The sequence below is a fragment of the Scardinius erythrophthalmus genome (genome assembly GCF_964197995.2).
Source record: "Scardinius erythrophthalmus genome assembly, chromosome: 16".
Lineage (NCBI taxonomy): Eukaryota > Metazoa > Chordata > Actinopteri > Cypriniformes > Leuciscidae > Scardinius > Scardinius erythrophthalmus.
The window spans coordinates 974,764-995,872 of record NC_138236.1 but is presented as its reverse complement, the minus strand read 5'-3'; the positions used below and the strand labels follow the sequence as shown (position 1 = coordinate 995,872).

The 21,109-nt window shown below is 40.3% G+C and overlaps 2 protein-coding genes across 11 annotated transcripts in view; one reads left to right on the top strand and one right to left on the bottom strand.

The window, feature by feature from the left end:
- slc25a32b (solute carrier family 25 member 32b) overlaps positions 1–2,023 on the bottom strand; it is an 11,044-nt gene extending 9,021 nt beyond the window's left edge. The window contains exons 1-2 of the mRNA XM_081388853.1: positions 1,920–2,023; positions 1,618–1,777 (exon numbers count right to left, since the gene is read on the bottom strand). Of these exons, the coding sequence (XP_081244979.1) occupies positions 1,618–1,765 (148 nt within the window). The 5' untranslated portion in view covers positions 1,766–1,777; positions 1,920–2,023. The remainder of the gene's footprint in view (positions 1–1,617; positions 1,778–1,919) is intronic.
- A 1,087-nt stretch (positions 2,024–3,110) lies between these two features.
- The window catches only part of septin7b (septin 7b), a 29,721-nt gene continuing 11,722 nt past the window's right edge, over positions 3,111–21,109 (top strand). For 3 of the 10 annotated variants that reach the window (XR_014031834.1, XR_014031835.1, XM_081389335.1), the window contains exons 1-5: positions 3,137–3,230; positions 8,764–8,866; positions 12,173–12,279; positions 16,094–16,194; positions 16,806–16,940. Coding sequence is in view for 5 of the 10 variants with exons in the window: in XM_081389335.1 (XP_081245461.1) it covers positions 8,857–8,866; positions 12,173–12,279; positions 16,094–16,194; positions 16,806–16,940 (353 nt within the window). In the remaining 5 variants the exon portion in view is untranslated. Of the gene's footprint in view, positions 3,231–3,985; positions 4,107–8,763; positions 8,867–12,172; positions 12,280–16,093; positions 16,195–16,805; positions 16,941–21,109 lie in introns of all 10 variants that reach the window. The other 7 variants (XR_014031836.1, XM_081389337.1, XR_014031833.1 and 4 more) reach the window with 5 other exon arrangements.

Sequence of the window (21,109 nt, the reverse complement as noted above, 5' to 3'; positions counted from 1 at the left end):
CTTTTATGATGGACAGATGCACTTTTATGATGGACAGATGCACTTTTATGATGATAGATGCACTTTTATGATGATAGATGCACTTTTATGATGGACAGATGCACACTTATGATGGACAGATGCACTTTTATGATGGACAGATGCACTTTTATGATGATAGATGCACTTTTATGATGGACAGATGCACTTTTATGATGATAGATGCACTCTTATCATGGACAGATGCACTTTTATGATGATAGATGCACATTTATGATGGACAGATGCACTTTTATCATGGACAGATGCACTTTTATGATGATAGATGCACTTTTATGATGGACAGATGCACTTTTATGATGGACAGATGCACTTTTATGATGATAGATGCACTTTTATGATGATAGATGCACACTTATGATGGACAGATGCACTTTTATGATGGACAGATGCACTTTTATGATGATAGATGCACTTTTATGATGGACAGATGCACTTTTATGATGATAGATGCACATTTATGATGGACAGATGCACTTTTATCATGGACAGATGCACTTTTATGATGATAGATGCACTCTTATCATGGACAGATGCACTTTTATGATGGACAGATGCACTTTTATAATGGACAGATGCACTTTTATGATGATAGATGCACTTTTATGATGGACAGATGCACTTTTATGATGATAGATGCACTTTTATGATGCATAGATGCACTTTTATGATGGACAGATGCACTCTTATGATGCATAGATGCACTTTTATGATGGACAGATGCACTCTTATCATGGACAGATGCACTTTTATGATGATAGATGCACTTTTATCATGGACAGATGCACTTTTATGATGATAGATGCACTTTTATGATGGACAGATGCACTTTTATGATGATAGATGCACTTTTATGATGATAGATGCACTTTTATGATGGACAGATGCACTTTTATGATGGACAGATGCACTTTTATGATGATAGATGCACTTTTATGATGGACAGATGCACTTTTATGATGATAGATGCACATTTATGATGGACAGATGCACTTTTATCATGGACAGATGCACTTTTATGATGATAGATGCACTCTTATCATGGACAGATGCACTTTTATGATGGACAGATGCACTTTTATGATGGACAGATGCACTTTTATGATGATAGATGCACTTTTATGATGGACAGATGCACACTTATGATGGACAGATGCACTTTTATGATGGACAGATGCACTTTTATGATGATAGATGCACTTTTATGATGGACAGATGCACTTTTATGATGATAGATGCACTCTTATCATGGACAGATGCACTTTTATGATGATAGATGCACATTTATGATGGACAGATGCACTTTTATCATGGACAGATGCACTTTTATGATGGATAGATGCACTTTTATGGACTTAAAAACAGAAACAGTAATTCACAGCCATTATAAAGCTTGGAAGAGCCAGGACATTTTCTAACATAACTCTGATTGTGTTCGTCTGAGAGAAGAATGTCATATACACCTACGAGAACTTCAGGGTGAGTAAATCATGGGCTAATTTATATTTTTGGGAGAACTATCCCTTTAAAACTGATCAACATGTCATTAGCTGTCGGTTTTTGGTTTTGAAATCATACCTGCAAACCTGATCTTGACCAGATCCAGGGGGTGAAGCACGAGTGTGGACGCCACGCCTCCGCTCAGACCCGCGAGGAGGTTCTCGAGCTTCCCGTGACTGAAGATACTCCTCAGGCCCGGAGAACCCGAAACGGGACTGGAGCTCATGACCCTCCGGTGCTGCGGTTCAACACACTAAATCACACACTGTACATTCAATACATTCCTCGATCATTTCAAACCGGTTCTACTAGTAAAGATGCTTATGGGATCTGCTATCACAGCTGCTTTCAGTAAAAATCAATGGTGTCCGTGACCTTACCGGTTAATGTCAGATCATGTACAGTGACAGCAGCGATGATTCGGAAACATGCTGAAACTGGAACACACCGCTGTACACAACACCAACTGCGCATGCGCAACATTATAATTTCAAAATAAGAGTCTTTGACGAGCACTTATTGTAGCAGAAATCATATTAAAATATTCAACTAAAAAAAAAAATTTTGTGTGTGTGGCACTAATCACATGTATAATGGCAGTTGACAGTATATAAATCATTTATGTACTACATTTTGTGTATTTTTCTTTCATGACTTTTTTCTCTTTTATTATCTATATGTTGTTCTCTGAGTTAAAAAAAAGTTTCGTGATGAAAACTATAACATTGGGAGCCATTGATTTTAAAATATTTTGTGAATAGAACATTTATTATTTTAGAGGAGATTTTAGAGGAAATTTTATTTATTTTATAGGCTCATAATTTCTGACCATTTATAGATCAGTAATATCTCCATTTAAACCTAAATACAATTACACAAAGCATCTAATTTACACGTCCAAAGAAAGAATTATATAATAAATAATTGATGTATAATTACTTTATTCTATCAATAAAACAGCCACATAATTTTATTTATTGATTGTATTGATCATATATTTATTTATTTTTACTTTTGTGAACTTTTGTGAAACGCTATTAAGATTGCTACTAAGACAAAACTGCAATTTTACTGGTAACAGTGTTTTGGTTTAAAACCTTTAAAAGACATTTAGTTAAGTTTATTCTATATATTGTTTTACATATGATGTAATACAAAAATAAATTAAAAGTACGATTAATTTTAAAATACCAAATAGTAAAAGAACTTTCATACTATTATATTTATTTATATTAAATAAATAAATATATATATTTAATAAATTATAATAAATATTGAATCGTTGTATGCTTGTAGTACAAGTTGTACTACAAGCAAACCGTGAATAAATATTTATTTATATTCATGAGAATTCAATGATTAAATATTAATTAGTATTCATAGCCTACCATCACTTTAGAAATTATATATTCGAGTAATGAAATAATATTGTAGTAAATTATTTTTTATCTTTTTATCTGCCTCAGAGAGGTGTGCGTGCGCACTTAATATCGCGAGATTTATTGATTTTCCTTGCTATTGGGCTATTCACCAAAGTCGAGGCACGTATTTTACGTAATCAAACTCCACTCATGGGACCCGTTTCTACGCCAATGGCGTAGCAGAGTTTCGCGGAAGTGGTAACAAGGGGAATGTAGGGCTGCCAAAGAACGATCGGTTTCTAAAGCGGTATTTGAACATCAACATCATGGGTAAGTTCTGATCACTTTTACGATATACCATCTACCAAAACATCGCCGTTTGAGGATCGGTAACGTTTACCGGGAGCGTTTCGGTAGTTTAAATCGACGCTCGCGACTGGCGCGTTTGCTTTTAGTGTAATTTAACGTTCGGTTAGTGAGAGCGCGCGAGGCATTTCCTGTCAGTTTTTTTTCCTCTCGAACGAAAAACGGCGTACGTTCGTTAGAATGTTAATGAACCAAATAAGTACTTAATTTAATGAGTCAAAATTATCTAAATACGCCCAAGTTTTCACAATTCTTAAACATCACACCCACATACTTTGCAGAAATACTTATATATATATTTTTTAGAACATAAGCCAGCTAATGTTGGTTAGCAGCTAACGCAGCTGTTCAATTTCTGTGTTATATTTAACTTGTTAAGTAGATGTTTTATTAGTTATAAAGAAACTAAGGAATGTCGTGCAGAGATGATATTTAGGGTGGATAGATACTAGACAGATAAAGACATGCGAACCGGTTTGAAAACTGAACATTCAGTGTTGTTCTGCTGTTTGTTTGTTTTTATAATCTCCATAATAATCTAATTTTAAAAGCTGTTTACATTAAATTAGTCATTTGTATCACTCCAAATGCCACTCGTACCTGCTGGTTTTAGGATTTAGGGATGGATAAAGCTCAAATAATGTTTTTTTCTTTCATCTATTTGTTGAATACAGTATATTTGGTGGACATAATCTGCTATTAAATGTTATTTTCCTCAGTTAATTCCTTCAGATGAAAGCAGATTCTGTATGTCATTCAGTTTGCGGTCAGGCTCTCACATCCTGTACTCAGTCAGATCTGTGTTAAACTGCACACTTCACCCAGTCTGACACCAGGTTTGTATAGTTTAGTTAATATTTGGCTTTACTTCAGTCTCGGCTTCTCTTTGCATATTTTGAGAGGCTCAGAGACTCATTAAAGCAACACTGTGAAGGGCGCTCATGAGATGGATTGCTAAAAGAATCCAAGTTATCATGCAGAATAAATGATGCTGTGACATTAAAGGCGTCTGTGATTGTGCTGCCAACACCAATAATCACAAACACAGTTCGGTTAGAGCCGTCTTCACTGCTTTTATTTAACTTTATATCCAAATGAAAGAGAATTTTAGCTGAATCGTTTCACATTCTGCTCTCAAATCAAAGCTATTTGAGCTGCTTTGAACTTCATAACTAGGCAAGGCAAGGCAAGGCAAGTTTATTTATATAGCACATTTCATACACAATGGTAATTCAAAGTGCTTTACATACTATTAAAAATAATCAGAAGAAATAAGAATATACAAAACAGTTTAAAATAAAGAAACAAGAAAGAACTAAAAATAATTAAAACAGTTTAGAATAAAGAACAGTTTAAAATAAAGAAACGAGAAAGAACTAAAAATAATTAAAACAGTTTAGAATAAAGACTAAAATAAGACACAGTATAAACAGTCGGACAAACAGTGACACAGTGCTCATTCATTAAATGCAAAGTTAAACAGATGTGTTTTGAGTCTGGATTTGAATGTGACTAATGTAGGAGCACATCTGATCTCCTCTGGAAGCTGGTTCCAGCTGCGGCTGGCATAATAGCTAAAAGCAGACTCTCCTTGCTTAGAGTGAACTCTTGGAACTTCTAGCTGATGTGATCCTAATGATCTGAGTAATCTGTTGGGTTTGTATTCCGTGAGCATATCTGCAATGTATTGAGGTCCTAGGCCATTAAATGATTTATATACTAGTAATAATACTTTAAAATCAATCCTATAAGTAACTGGCAGCCAGTGTAATGACCTGAGTACTGGTGTGATATGATCATATTTTCTGGTTCTGCTAAGAATCCTGGCGGCAGCGTTCTGTATGAGCTGCAAATGTTTTATGGTCTTTTTGGGAAGGCCAGTGAGGAGTCCATTACAATAATCCACCCTGCTGGTGATGAAAGCATGCACTAGTTTTTCTAAGTCTTGACTGGAAACAAAGCATCTAATTCTTGCAATATTTTTCAGATGATAGTATGCTGATTTAGTTATTGCTTTGACATGACTATTGAAACTAAGGTCTGACTCTAAAGACACACCAAGATTCTTGACCTGATTTTTAGTTGTTTGACCTTTAGAGTGAAGGTATGCGTTCACCTTGAGAACTTCATCTTTGTTTCCAAACACAATGACTTCAGTTTTGTCTTTGTTTAACTGTAGAAAGTTTTGGCACATCCAGCTGTTGACTTCATCAATGCATTGAAGCAGAGAGTCAATGGGGCTGTAATCATTAGGCGATAGGGCTAAGTAGATCTGTGTGTCGTCTGCATAGCTGTGGTAAGAGATTTGGTTCTTTTTCATTATTTTGCTCATTGGGAGCATGTACAGGTTGAACAGGAGTGGCGCAAGAATTGAGCCTTGAGGGACTCCGCATGTCATGGGCGTCCACTCAGACTTATGGTCACCTATACTCACATAATAACCTCTCCCATCTAAGTATGACCTGAACCATTTTAGAACTGTCCCAGAAAGCCCCACCCAGTTTTCCAGCCTGTCTAGAAGTATTTTGTGATCGACAGTGTCAAATGCAGCACTGAGGTCGAGTAGAACCAGCACTGATAATTTGCCTGAATCCGTATTTAAGCGAATATCGTTTATTATCTTAATGAGCGCCGTCTCTGTGCTGTGATGCGATCGGAAGCCAGATTGAAAATTATCAAAGTATCCATTTGAGTTTAAGAATTTGTTCAGCTGGTTGAAGACAACTTTTTCAATGATTTTGCCTGTGAAAGGAAGATTTGAGATCGGTCTATAGTTGCTTAATATAGTCTTATCCAGATTGCTCTTTTTCAGGAGGGGTTTGACAACAGCAGTTTTAAGGGAATTTGGAAAACTTCCATAGAAAAGTGAGGCATTTACCACTTCTAGGAGATCTGCTTCTAAACAGTCTAACACACTTTTAAAAAAAGATGTGGGAAGTGTGTCAAGAGCGCAGGTTGATGTTTTAAGGTGCTGAACGGTTTCTTTCAGAATTGTGCCATCAATTTCTTCAAAATCAGACATAGTAACTACTTTCTCAGGTTGTAGTCTGATCTTACTGACCCCAGCGCAACTCAAGGATGTGCTGATCACCTTTCTAATATTATTGATTTTCTCAGAGAAAAAGGTAGCAAACTCACTACACTTGCTATCGGAGAGCATTTCACTGGGAATCTGGCTTGGGGGATTTGTTAGTCTGTCGACAGTAGCAAAGAGATTTCGAGTATTATTTAGGTTTCTGTTTATGATATCGGAGAAGAAAGTCTGTCTAGCTTTGCCTAGTTCCATAACTAGATTTCATAACATAATTCATATGTAGGCACAAACTCATTTCAAGTAGAGAGAGAGACAGGTGGAGAGAGAGACGGGTAGAGAGAGAGACAGGTAGAGAGTGAGACAGGTAGAGAGAGAGAGACAGGGTGTGAGACAGGTAGAGAGAGAGACAGACAGGGTGTGAGACAGGTAGAGAGAGAGACAGACAGGGTGTGAGACAGGTAGAGAGAGAGAGAGAGACAGACAGGGTGTGAGACAGGTTGAGAGAGAGATGGTGTGAGACAGGTAGAGAGAGAGACGGTGTGAGACAGGTAGAGAGAGAGAGACGGTGTGAGACAGGTAGAGAGAGAGAGACAGGGTGTGAGACAGGTTGAGAGAGACAGACAGGGTGTGAGACAGGTTGAGAGAGACAGACAGGGTGTGAGACAGGTAGAGAGAGAGAGAGACAGACAGGGTGTGAGACAGGTTGAGAGAGACAGACAGGGTGTGAGACAGGTTGAGAGAGACAGACAGGGTGTGAGACAGGTAGAGAGAGAGACGATGTGAGACAGGTAGAGAGAGAGACGGTGTGAGACAGGTAGAGAGAGAGAGAGACGGTGTGAGACAGGTAGAGAGAGAGACAGGGAGTGAGACAGACAGACAGAGAGTGAGACAGGTAGAGAGAGAGACAGGGTGTGAGACAGGTAGAGAGAGAGAGACAGGGTGTGAGACAGGTAGAGAGAGAGATGGTGTGAGACAGGTAGAGAGAGAGACGGTGTGAGACAGGTAGAGAGAGAGACGGTGTGAGACAGGTAGAGAGAGAGACAGGGTGTGAGAGACAGACAGGGTGTGAGACAGGTTGAGAGAGACAGACAGGGTGTGAGACAGGTAGAGAGAGAGACGGTGTGAGACAGGTAGAGAGAGAGAGACAGGGTGTGAGACAGGTTGAGAGAGACAGACAGGGTGTGAGACAGGTAGAGAGAGAGAGACAGACAGGGTGTGAGACAGGTTGAGAGAGACAGACAGGGTGTGAGACAGGTAGAGAGAGAGACGATGTGAGACAGGTAGAGAGAGAGACGGTGTGAGACAGGTAGAGAGAGAGAGAGACGGTGTGAGACAGGTAGAGAGAGAGACGGTGTGAGACAGGTAGAGAGACAGACAGACAGAGAGTGAGACAGGGTGTGAGACAGGTAGAGAGAGAGAGAGACAGACAGGGTGTGAGACGGGTTGAGAGAGACAGACAGGGTGTGAGACAGGTTTAGAGAGACAGACAGGGTGTGAGACAGGTTTAGAGAGACAGACAGGGTGTGAGACAGGTAGAGAGAGAGAGACGGTGTGAGACAAGTAGAGAGAGAGACAGAGTGAGACAGGTAGAGAGAGACAGACAGACAGGGTGAGAGACAGGTAGAGAGAGAAAGACAGGGTGTGAGACAAGTAGAGAGAGAGACAGGGAGTGAGACAGGTAGAGAGAGAGAGACAGACAGGGTGTGAGACAGGTAGAGAGAGAGAGACAGGGTGTGAGACAAGTAGAGAGAGAGACAGGGAGTGAGACAGGTAGAGAGAGAGAGACAGGTAGAGAGAGAGACTTGATTTCAGTCTCTGTTTCCATCCACCTATTTTGAAGTGCATTTTGGGATATCGCATAAAAAAAATGCTGGATTGAAACACCAGATGCATGTAAATTCTGAAAATGCGCAGAAAGAACCGTATGCGCTTTAATTGAGGTGGATAAATGTTTAATCCGATAAGAAGACACGCGCTTAAACTACGACGGAAACACATTTACTGAATACATCCCTCAAACCTCATGTGACTTCGCCTCAGCGTCGGCTGTGATTGGATAACTGGAGTAACCAGCGGACCAATGGCGTCGCAGCGTCTCTAATGTTGGTTTGGTGTTTCTGAAACGCCGGAGTTACCAGCTTGGTCTAAACCTAGTTTCTGTTCCTATTAAAGTTACCAGCTAATCTCTGTTTCAATCTTCAGCATTTGGCTTGAATTCTGGGGTGCGTATAAATAGTTATGACTCTGTGCGTGTCATAAATTTCTGTCTCTCTCTTTTTTTTTTTTTTCTCTCTCCCTTCTCATCCCAAAATGCTGTTCGATGCTGATCTCCATGCTTCATCTGATAACATGCACTTCTGGAATTCAAACACACAGCTGTAAGTATGACCAGTTAATTTTCATGCACAGTAAACACCTTCTGTTGGCTTATTCAAGAGTGTGTGTGTGTGTGTGTGTGTTCAGCAGCAGAAGAACCTGGAGGGATACGTGGGCTTCGCCAGCCTCCCGAACCAAGTGTACAGGAAGTCTGTGAAGCGGGGCTTTGAGTTCACGCTGATGGTTGTGGGTAAGAAAACGCATTCGTTGAATGTATTGATTCCGCTCTTCATCTACAGATCCACACTCTAGCCTGCGTGTCATGAAGTTAGCAGAACTCCGTGATGGACTCATGTTGTGCGCTTCAGTCATAATGACCACTCGAGAAGCTTCCGGTCGAGTTCTGAACGCTTGCCAGGTTGAGACTACATTCTTGACATTTGGTCTAAATGCTGTTGGGAAAACCACACAGGAAGCTAGGGGTGAATAGCAGTGATTTCACATCCTGTTCATCTTGAAAAATGCAAGGGCTTTGCAGTGAAGAGCACTGACGGTTTAGAAAGTGAGTGTAGGTTTGAAGGTAATTCTTTTACGAGGATCTGTCCTGGTTTTTTTTTATTTTTTATAAGATGCGTCAGGACTGTGTTTTCTTTGGCCTTGCGTGCGAGCTGTGGTTTTTGTAGACGACATCCCCTGCATTTATGAATCTTGACCCGAGGACTCGTGCTTGAGTTATTCCCACAAGTGAAAGGCATTATTTGTGGTCTTTTCAGCTGCGAAATATTTATATAACGGTCTCTGAGCCGCTAGACTAGTTCATCACATAATATCCCAAAACAGGGATCGACAATAACAAGTAGGTTTTTTGAAGGGGCAAGTGAAAGAGAATTTTACTTTTAGCCTGATTAAAACACCAATAACGAGGGAATCACCAAACGTGAGAATGATTCTGCATGCATTTAGTGTGCATTACTTAATGCATTAAGACACAAGACCAGTCTCGAGTCGCACGGGTATATCTGTGGCAATAGCCAACAATACACTGTATGGGTCAAAATTATCGATTTTTCTTTTATGCCAAAAATCATGAGGATATTAAGTAAAGATCATGTTCCATGAAGATATTTTGTAAATTTCCTACTGTAAATATATAAAACATTTATTTGTGTGAGTGAATGCTGCACAATCGCCAACATAAATGAACAACTTTAGGAGATTTTCTCAATGTTTCGATTTTTTTTTGCACCCTCAGATTCCAGATTTTCAATAGTTGTATCTCAGCTAAATATTGTCCTATCATAACAAACCATACATCAATGGAAAGATTATTTATTCAGCTTTCAAAATTTAAAAAAATGACCCATGTGGTTTTGTGGTCCAGAGTCACATGTAATGAACTGACAGTAATAAGGTTGTGTTGTTGAGGCTCACGCAGAAATGGAAACAAATGAGTGCAGCTCACACAAAGACACTCAGTTAACATTACTGCGGTAAACCTAAACCTAACCCTAACCCAAAATGTGGAGTTTTTATATTTATAACATTTGATAAAGTTGAGCAACATCACACGAACAAGAGTGCAGAATACCATCACGATTGAAAATGTGACACTGATTTCATGACAGTTCAATAAACAAGTAATTCATATTAAGTCACTTACATTTTAGATGCAATATTGACTGTTTTTGTTCTATTTCAGCTGCAAAAATAGTTCCAAAGAAAGATCATTGCAGAACCATAAACGCATCTCACAGGAACTGTTTTCATTACTGACGATTCAGCGAATCGGTTGAGTCAAAGATTCAATGACTCATTCATAAACAACTGCCTCATTCCTGAATGAATCAGTTGTTTGAACGAATCGGTTGAGTCAAAGATTCAATGACTCATTCATAAACAACTGCCTCATTCCTGAATGAATCAGTTGTTTGAACGAATCGGTTGAGTCAAAGATTCAATGACTCATTCATAAACAACTGCCTCATTCCTGAACGAATCAGTTGTTTGAACGAATCGGTTGAGTCAAAGATTCAATGACTCATTTATAAACAACTGCCTCATTCCTGAATGAATCAGTTGTTTGAACGAATCGGTTGTCAAAGATTCAATGACTCATTCATAAACAACTGCCTCATTCCTGAATGAATCAGTTGTTTAAACGAATCGGTTGAGTCAAAGATTCAATGACTCATTCATAAACAACTGCCTCATTCCTGAATGAATCAGCTGTTTGAATGAATCGGTTGAATGAATGGCTCAATGACTCGCTCATTAAGACGGTCCCCTGCCGCCACCTACCGGTGGTTTAGTCTTGTTTAAAATTATCATTCTTTCCAACATTTCTTATTTGTAAATTATTTATTTTTTTAACAATCTCATTACATAATTACAACTGCATTCAATTTTTCAGTGTAAATTATTTACTTTGATTGGTAACAGCCCTATAGTGTCTTTCTTGTTATTCTGATTTAATTGATAAAATTTAAGAATTTAAAATATAAAATGAAGCCTATATTTAAAACGATTAGGGGGAAGAAATATAATTTATAAAGGTTAAAAATATACAGATTTAAATATGTCAACGCTGACTGAACAATATTGCTTCAGAATAAATTATATTTACAACACGCACACAAAAAATCCTTTTTTTTTTTTCTAAACAAGCACATTTTTTACTCGTCCAAGTGAATGACTGATTTACTCTGAAGCACATGAAGAGAGTTAATGCGAGCCCTGCAATTTTTAACTGGTTTTCCGTCATTAATGATGTCTCTTGCTGATCTGTAATACAAATTGGCCGCGCAGGTGGACTTTACCCAGTTGTTCTTGCATTAGTGTTTGGGTTTGGAAAAGGGCCAGGACTGTAACGAGGCCAAACACTCGCCCTGCCAGAGGCAATTTACTGTAGTTAAAGTGTTGAACTGCGCATGAATGTGCCACGCTCTATTAGCTTTAGCCTTCATCCAGCGCTCATCCGGTCTCCCTGGTTTAGTCCTGCTGCTCGTGCTCTGCGTTCACACTTTAATGCTAAATACGTGATAATGAAGTCATGTTTGACTTATCGAAGCGGTTGGTGTAGAGCTGCACGATTCTGGATACATTGAGGATCCTGATTTTGTGTTTAAAGTCTCCCTGTGGTGAAAAACAAGCTTTTAATGTTGTTTATTTCTGTGTGTGGTGTTTTTAATATGCTTTAATTATTAAAAATGTTGAAAACAGCTGATCTGCGGCTTATATTTTTGGAGGAAACAGTGATATGTTTTATTTTTCAGAACTATTTGATGAATTGAACATTTGAAAGAGAAATCTTTTGTAACAAACGTTTTTACTGTCACTTTTTAATCCATTTTGAAAGCATCCTTGCTGAATAAAAGTATTAATTTCTTTCAAATAAAAAATCTTACTCCAAACTTTTGAATAGTAGCGTATATAAAACCAAAGCTCATCTAAAACTCTCTTGCAAGCATTGGTGTTTCTTACAGTAACTCTAGTTTTTATAGGATGTTGCACTGAATATTAACCTCACGTCTCTCTCTATTTTCTGTCGTTTCTCCAGGAGAGTCAGGGTTGGGAAAGTCCACGCTGATCAACTCTCTGTTCCTGACGGATCTGTACTCTGGAGAATACCCCGGGCCTTCGCACAGAATCAAGAAAACAGTTCAGGTATAAAGCCCACTTCTGTCTGCGTAATGTCAGTAGATGTTGCTTGTGTCTCATCAGTTGTGCACTGGGAAATATCGACATAATGACTCGCTTCCACTGAGCGGTTCGGGACGGTAAACCCTGATCCGACTAGCGTTTCCACCGCCAACAGTGCCCTTACTTGATAGGCGTGGTGTGACCTCTGCCGGAAAGAAGCGATCGACGTCATTTTCACGATAAGAAGAAAGAGACATAGTCAACAACAATGGATGACATACAGTAGATCTTGTTCTTGCTTCTTTACATGTGACTGTTTGTCACAAGAAGACAAGTGCCGTCATTAAGCGTTTCTCAATAACAAGTCCGCAACGTTCGGACTCAGGAGAATGACTCCCGAGGACGCGAGTCCGGTAACTCTGCAAATGCAACAGCGCGTTCTTGAAAGTGCCACTCAGCTCGCTCTGCTACTCCACTTATCTTGTTTCAACAATAATCCGAAATGTGTTATAAAACACCACTCATTTTCATTTAAATAAATCTTAAACATTATAGCCACACAAATGTGGTTCAGGCTACGCATATTATATTCACTGCATGCATAACGTCAGCCTATTTATAACAAAACGAAATATAAAACTCAACCCTGCCTCTTCGTTTAAATATAATATAAAAATATTAAACATTTTAATATGGTCTTGGCAATATGTGCATTTGTCCTAAACAACAGATGTTGCAGTAAACAACATTACAGTGATCATCTTCACTATAGTAAAATAAAAAATGATAAAACTCAACCCTGTCTCTTTTTGTTTAATTTCAGTTTTATCAGTATTAGCCATTATAAAAGTATAAGTGAAAGGTACAAGAAGCTGAGCTTTAAACAACTACATTCTCGCCTAAAAACTCTTAAAACTACATTTCGTGACACAATAACAGTAGTATTATATGTCAACTGTATATTAGAAAATGGCGCTTCTTATGTTGTCATTCCCACTGTAGCACGCGCAAGTGACGATACTCTGTCAACCAATCAGCGTTCTGCCGTGAACACGGTACGGTTCGGCATTTTGGTACCATTTGACAGTGGAAACTGTACTGTACTGTACTGTACTGTACTGTACTGTACCGCTCAGTGGAAACAAGCTATAAATGTTTTCAGAAGGCCTTGATAAGATCATGACTCTGCGTCTCCAGCATTCCTCCGTCCTCCTCCAGTAACAGCTGTGCTCCTGCATGTCTGTGCCTGCAGCTTTAAGAGTGACTGAGAGGCCAGAGCTTCTCACAGCATTTCAGCTTCACACGCCACTGATGCCCAGATACCTGTCTCTCTCTCTACCTGTCTCACTCCCTGTCTCTCTCTCTACCTGTCTCACACCCTGTCTCTCTCTCTACCTGTCTCACTCCCTGTCTCTCTCTACCTGTCTCACACCCTGTCTCTCTCTCTACTTGTCTCACACCCTGTCTCTCTCTCTACCTGTCTCACTCCCTGTCTATCTCTCTACCTGTCTCACACCCTGTCTCTCTCTCTACCTGTCTCACACCCTGTCTCACTCCCTGTCTCTCTCTCTACCTGTCTCACACCCTGTCTCTCTTTCTACCTGTCTCACACCCTGTCTCTCTCTCTACCTGTCTCACACCCTGTCTCTCTCTCTACCTGTCTCACACCCTGTCTCTCTCTCTACCTGTCTCACACCCTGTCTCTCTCTCTACTTGTCTCACACCCTGTCTCTCTCTCTACCTGTCTCTCTACCTGTCTCACACCCTGTCTCTCTCTCTACCTGTCTCACACCCTGTCTCTCTCTCTACTTGTCTCACTCCCTGTCTGTCTCTCTCTACCTGTCTCACACCCTGTCTCTCTCTACCTGTCTCACACCCTGTCTCTCTCTCTACTTGTCTCACACCCTGTCTCTCTCTCTACCTGTTTCACACCCTGTCTCTCTCTCTCCCTGTCTTACACCCTGTCTCTCTCTCTACCTGTCTCTCTCTACCTGTCTCTCTCTACCTTTCTCTCTCTACCTGTCTCACACCCTGTCTCTCTCTCTACCTGTCTCACACCCTGTCTCTCTCTCTACTTGTCTCACACCCTGTCTCTCTCTCTACCTGTCTCACACCCTGTCTCTCTCTCTCTACTTGTCTCACACCCTGTCTCTCTCTCTACCTGTCTCACTCCCTGTCTGTCTCTCTACCTGTCTCACACCCTGTCTCTCTCTCTACTTGTCTCACACCCTGTCTCTCTCTCTACCTGTCTCACACCCTGTCTCTCTCTCTACTTGTCTCACACCCTGTCTCTCTCTCTACCTGTCTCACTCCCTGTCTGTCTCTCTACCTGTCTCACACCCTGTCTCTCTCTCTACCTGTTTCACACCCTGTCTCTCTCTCTACCTGTCTTACACCCTGTCTCTCTCTCTACCTGTCTCTCTCTACCTGTCTCTCTCTACCTGTCTCACACCCTGTCTCTCTCTCTACCTGTCTCACACCCTGTCTCTCTCTCTACTTGTCTCACACCCTGTCTCTCTCTCTACCTGTCTCACACCCTGTCTCTCTCTCTCTACTTGTCTCACACCCTTTCTCTCTCTCTACCTGTCTCAATCCCTGTCTGTCTCTCTACCTGTCTCACTCCCTGTCTGTCTCTCTACCTGTCTCACACCCTGTCTCTCTCTCTACTTGTCTCACACCCTGTCTCTCTCTCTCGACCTGTCTCACACCCTGTCTCTCTCTCTACTTGTCTCACACCCTGTCTCTCTCTCTACCTGTCTCACTCCCTGTCTGTCTCTCTACCTGTCTCACACCCTGTCTCTCTCTACTTGTCTCACACCCTGTCTCTCTCTCTACCTGTCTCACTCCCTGTCTCTCTCTCTACCTGTCTCACACCCTGTCTCTCTCTCTACCTGTCTCACACCCTGTCTCTCTCTTTACCTGTCTCACACCCTGTCTGTCTCTCTCTACTTGTCTCACACCCTGTCTCTCTCTCTACCTGTCTCACACCCTGTCTCTCTCTCTACCTGTCTCACTCCCTGTCTCTCTCTCTACCTGTCTTACACCCTGTCTCTCTCTCTACCTGTCTCACTCCCTGTCTCTCTCTCTACCTGTCTCACACCCTGTCTCTCTCTCTACCTGTCTCACACCCTGTCTGTCTCTCTCTACTTGTCTCACACCCTGTCTCTCTCTCTACCTGTCTCTCTCTACTTGTCTCACACCCTGTCTCTCTCTCTACTTGTCTCACACCCTGTCTCTCTCTCTACCTGTCTCACACCCTGTCTCTCTCTCTCTACCTGTCTCACACCCTATCTCTCTCTCTACTTGTCTCACACCCTGTCTCTCTCTCTACCTGTCTCACTCCCTGTCTGTCTCTCTACCTGTCTCACACCCTGTCTGTCTCTCTACCTGTCTCACACCCTGTCTCTCTCTCTACTTGTCTCACACCCTGTCTCTCTCTCTACCTGTCTCACACCCTGTCTCTCTCTCTCTACTTGTCTCACACCCTGTCTCTCTCTCTACCTGTCTCACTCCCTGTCTGTCTCTCTACCTGTCTCACACCCTGTCTCTCTCTCTACCTCTCTCACACCCTGTCTCACTCCCTGTCTGTCTCTCTCTCTACCTGTCTCACTCCCTGTCTGTCTGTCTACCTGTGTCTTCAATTGTTTGAAGTCATATTGAAATGCTCACAAAGGAATCGATGAGGAATCGAAATTTTAATTTTATAACAAGTGTCGATTCCTGGCCTTAATCGCACACGCCGCTGATAGCCAGAGTGTGTCAGACAGCAGAAGTGGCCCAGTAGACTAGCGTTCGCATCAGCCGCTCGTGAGGTCACTCAGATGCTCTGTGACCGCAGGTGGAGCACTCGAAGGTGCTGATGAAGGAGGGCGGCGTCCAGCTGCTCTTCACCATAGTGGACACGCCTGGGTTTGGAGACGCCGTGGACAACAGCAACTGGTGAGAGCGACTGGTCGAGTGCCAGATAATATCATCACAGCATGGTTTAATGTAGGGCTGCACAATATTGAAGAAAAATGCCATACTCGATATGCGATACGATAATGCTTATAAAAGTGTGTAAAATAAACTTAAATGATCTGTAAAATATATTTAAAATTATACATCCTACATATATGTTTCACATTATTTTTGTGACAAAACCATCCCTACAGTTTCTGACCGAGAACATCAGTGTTTTACTGTAGCATAAGATGTTATTTTAACATCAGTGGAGTTCAGGTTATCCTACATTAGGGTTATTTAACAACACAAACTGAATAATCAAATGTAAAAATAAAACCCTGCTCAGTTTTCACTGTATGAATTTAATATATACTGATTCTTATTAAAGCTACAAAAGTTATTCAGCCGAGAGAAGTGAGTGAGTTTCTCTTTGTCTTTTGTTCAGTTATTGTAAGCCGTTGCGATATGCATATCTCGATATATACGTTTGCGATATTTTGATCATTTCGATGTATAGTGCAGCCCTAATGTCAGTTTGCCTGATATAATTAGATGGTGTTCCTGTGAACCTAAAGCGTGACCTGAATCTCTGTGTTCTGCTCCAGCTGGCAGCCGGTCATTGATCACATCGACAGTAAGTTTGAGGATTACCTGAACGCCGAGTCCCGTGTGAACAGACGGCAGATGCCGGACAGCAGAGTTCACTGTTGCCTGTACTTCATCGCTCCGTCAGGACATGGGTGAGGGATCAGAGACCTAATGCTCTTTATTACTCTTAAAGAGGACCTGTGATGCCCTTTTACAAGGTTTTGATTTTGTTTTTAATGGGTTTGAATCAAGCGGACACCTTCCTGTCTCTCTCTTGAATCTAACACTGAAGTGACTAAACTGCAGTTCATCCACTGGCCACTAGAGGCCGGCTGCAGAAGAGGGTCAATCCCATAGACCCCCATGTTAAAATGGCCAACTTTACAGCAGAAAAAAAACGTGTTTACAGCCTGGTGCAAAAAGTGGTTTTGGTCTATAAAGCTAATTTTGCTCTTCATGACGACTGTGAGGGGGTGTTTTTTTTTCAATAACTCATCCGTTTAAATTATATTAAGCCTTAACGTTGTGCATCAATTAAGGGCGTGGCCACTTGAGTGACAGGTGGATTGCCGCTGATGTCACTACTAGCCGTTTGTCTGCTGTGTGTTAGCGTCACGTCACCTCAGCTAATCCGCCTCGCTGCACATTTTCGTTTATCCGGGAGTGATGCTGCCGAGATGGCGACTGCAGGCTCCGCCCACTTTGGACTTCAGAAATGCTTTTTATTCAGAAACTCGAGACTACAGTGGAGGCGTTTCAGGAGTTCAGAAACACTGACTGATATAGAGAAGAACAGGAGCTTTTTCGTGATCAAACATCAGCATTAAACACTAAAGAAAGATGAACGTGGATAAAGCAGAATATGTTCTCTTTAATAATAGGAAGAAAAACATGACCAGTGATATGTAGACTTCCAACTGAGCCTCATTAATTAAGTGTAATACTGAGTTTATTCAGTTTTTGTGTCATGTGTTGAATTGCACCCTACAATGTGGCGTGGGAAAGGTCCACCGTGCGCTATATTGATCAAAAGTGACGACATCTGAAGCAGCACAACTGTTTTCAACACTGATAATAATCATAAATGTTTCCTGAGCATCAAATCATCATATTATATTGATCATGTGACACTGAAGACAGGAGTAATAATGCTGAAAATCAATCAAATTACACTTTACCATACATTCATATAGAAAACTATGGAAGCTTGTTTCCGCCACTGAATAATAAATAAATAATAATAATTGCGACTTTTTATCTCACAATTCTGACTTTTTTTTTCCCACAATTGTGAGATATGAAATCAGAATTGTGAGAAATAAAGTCGCAATTCTGAGAAATAGTCGCAATTCTGACTTGATATCGCAATTGTGAGAAAAAAAAGTCAGAATTTTGAGATATAAACTATTCTGAGGTAAAAAAAAAAAAGTCTTTTTTTTTTTTTTTTTCTTAGAATTGGACTTTATATCTCACAATTGCGAGTTTACATCTCACAATTCTGAGAAAAGATGTCAGAATTGTGAGATATAAACTCACAATTATTAATTAAAAAGTCGCAATTATCTTTTAAAATGTTTTATTTTGTGGCGGAAACAAGCTTCCATAGAAAACAGATATTTTACATTAGAATAATATTTCACAATTTTTACTGTATTTTAGATCAAATAAATGCAGCCTTGGTGAGCAGAAGAGATGTATGTTTATACTTCTGTTTAATTTTTCCCCTTATGTTTGTCAGGCTTTTTTTCTGTTTAAGAGGATTTAAAATGGATTTCATGTAGCTGTGATTTTCCTCTTAGTCAGAGAAAACAGGAGAGTGGCTGTCACTGTCACAGCTGTTGTCAGACAATAGCGGATCTGTGCGCAGATGCAGTGAAGACGCAGGAGCACTGAAGCGTGGCTCACAGTCTTGATGGATGTTGTTAACCGTGATTCAAAACGGAAACCTATTTAACTGTTAAAGCACTATAACACACAACCACTGGTAGCTTTTTGTGCCAGCACAGTTTGGCATGTTTCATTGCGTTAAATCTGCTCGATTCTGAAACAGAAAATCACAATTTTTTCGTTTAAATTAAAGGTCATGATTCTCCCATGATTCTGAATAAACCACTAAATAAAATAACATGTGATTTACTAGAGGTTCTGACAAAACAGTTCATTAAAAACAAAAGTGCTTTTTGATTACTTTGAACTACTCATTTTTTGTGAATGATTCAATGACACTTGTTTCATTACTGGATGAATTAGCGTTAAATGTCTTGAATTAATGATTCAATGACTCTTGGTAAAGTCTTCATTTGTTTAATTACTGGGTGAATCATCGTTTTTGAACGAATTTCTTGAATGATTCAATGACTCACTTGTAAAGTCTTCATTTGTTTCATTACTGGATGAATCAGCGTTTTTGAACGAATCTCTTGAATGATTCAATGACTCACTCATAAAGACTTCACTTGTTTAATTACTGGATGAATCGGCGTTTCTGAACAAATCTCTTGAATGAATGATTCAATGACAAACACAAGTCACTTGTCGCCACCTACAGGTGTAACAATGCATTTGATGCAATCTTTACCTGAAGCATCAGTTTGATTTGCTCTATTTTGATTTGTTCTAGTTTATATCCGAACTATAACCTTTTATCCCAGACATTCTGTGATTTAATCTGAATTAATGTACATGACATCTGCTCTCTGTGGATCAGCGGCAGCGCTTAACGCAAATCAGAGTTTTAACTGTGATCCTGCTTATCAGGCATGAAAACTCCTCACCTTTCGGCGAAATTCGCCGTTTTAAAACCTAAAAGGGTCACCTACGTGATTTGTGCAGATCCGATGAGAAAATATTGAATGGGGGTGGGGGGGGGGGTCGAGGTCGAGGCCAGCATTTATCCCCTATAAAGTTACCATAAACTTCGCAGCTTTAAAAAACAATCATCATTCCTAATGCCGAAACATGACAGCCAATACGAGTCAGAGTAACGGGCAGAAATGTTTTCAAAGTCTTTTACACCGCGAGTCTGACAACTGGACACACTGCCGAACATAGAACCGCACGTCGGAAAGCAAGCCTGAGGTAAGTTAGCTTACAATGTTAACTGTCCTGTCAGATACAGACAGCGATGTTGCCAATGTCATTATTTTTACATTTTGACATAGAAGTGGGCGAGATAATATCGCGAGCGGGCGCGGGCGCCGTGAGCGCTGAGCGAGCAGGAAACAAGTAACAGTTAGTGCAGTGTTATTCATTGCGCGGCTCGCGAGCCTCAAGTGGCTCGCCAAGCTTTAATTTGTGGCTCGCATGGCGGTAAATAATACGGTGATATGATAATGCATTCACTAGAGATATTTCATAAAAACATTAATAACAAGTAGGGCTTTAACATTACCCGTTAAAAACTCACAGTGTCAGCTCTATTACAAATAATTTCGATTGGATTGAAAGGGGTGGTTTATCGAGAGAACGTGAAAAAACTTGATCGATTGAAAACCGAAACTGAAAGGACGACGTATGACGAGCTGAACGAGCTGTTCTCGTGATGAATAAAGTGTCATATAAATGAGTATCCTTTCATTCTATAATTCTCCTTTCACTCAGCATCTGTGAAGTGAAGCAGGACAGTCCTTGTTTCAGATTATCATACAGACGACTGGTTTGGGGCATTTTTAATGCGTGATAAATAGTAGTAGTAAATAGTTTTTTTTCTCTGACACCCGATGAAATGAGTAGATCAGCGGCCCATTGGTTCTTTTCTTGATTAAGTTAGTATAGAAATTAGTACAAAACTAATTATGAAAGTTTCCTTTATTTTTCAGTGCATTTGTTTTACAATATATGGCTATTACTATCATGGGATTAATATTATAACTATTATTGTAGTAGTAATGTAGACAGACACTGTAACTAAAAGAGTTTTGAATTTTTCTTTGTTTAATTTGCACCAGATTGATGAATTTAACATTTAAAAAGCACAAAATTTTCTTACGGGGGAGCATGCCCCCGAACCCCCCTAGAGTGGCAGAGGTCCACTCATCACAGTGATCCAAAAATCCTGTGAGAAACACTGGTAGCCTAATACTATGTCAATGCAGCTTACATGTTTTTTGGGGGGGTGTTCATCACTGTGGAGTATAGTTCAATTCTATTAATAAATGACAAATTTGTACTAATTTCATCTGTTCGTGTTAACTGTCACGCGTTACTCACTCATTACATTTATTTGGGGGGGGGGGGGGGGGGGGGCTGGGTATGCCGCCTTCTCACCTTTTTTACCCCTGACCTGTTTTCATGCCTGGCTTATAGACTTGGATGATTCGCA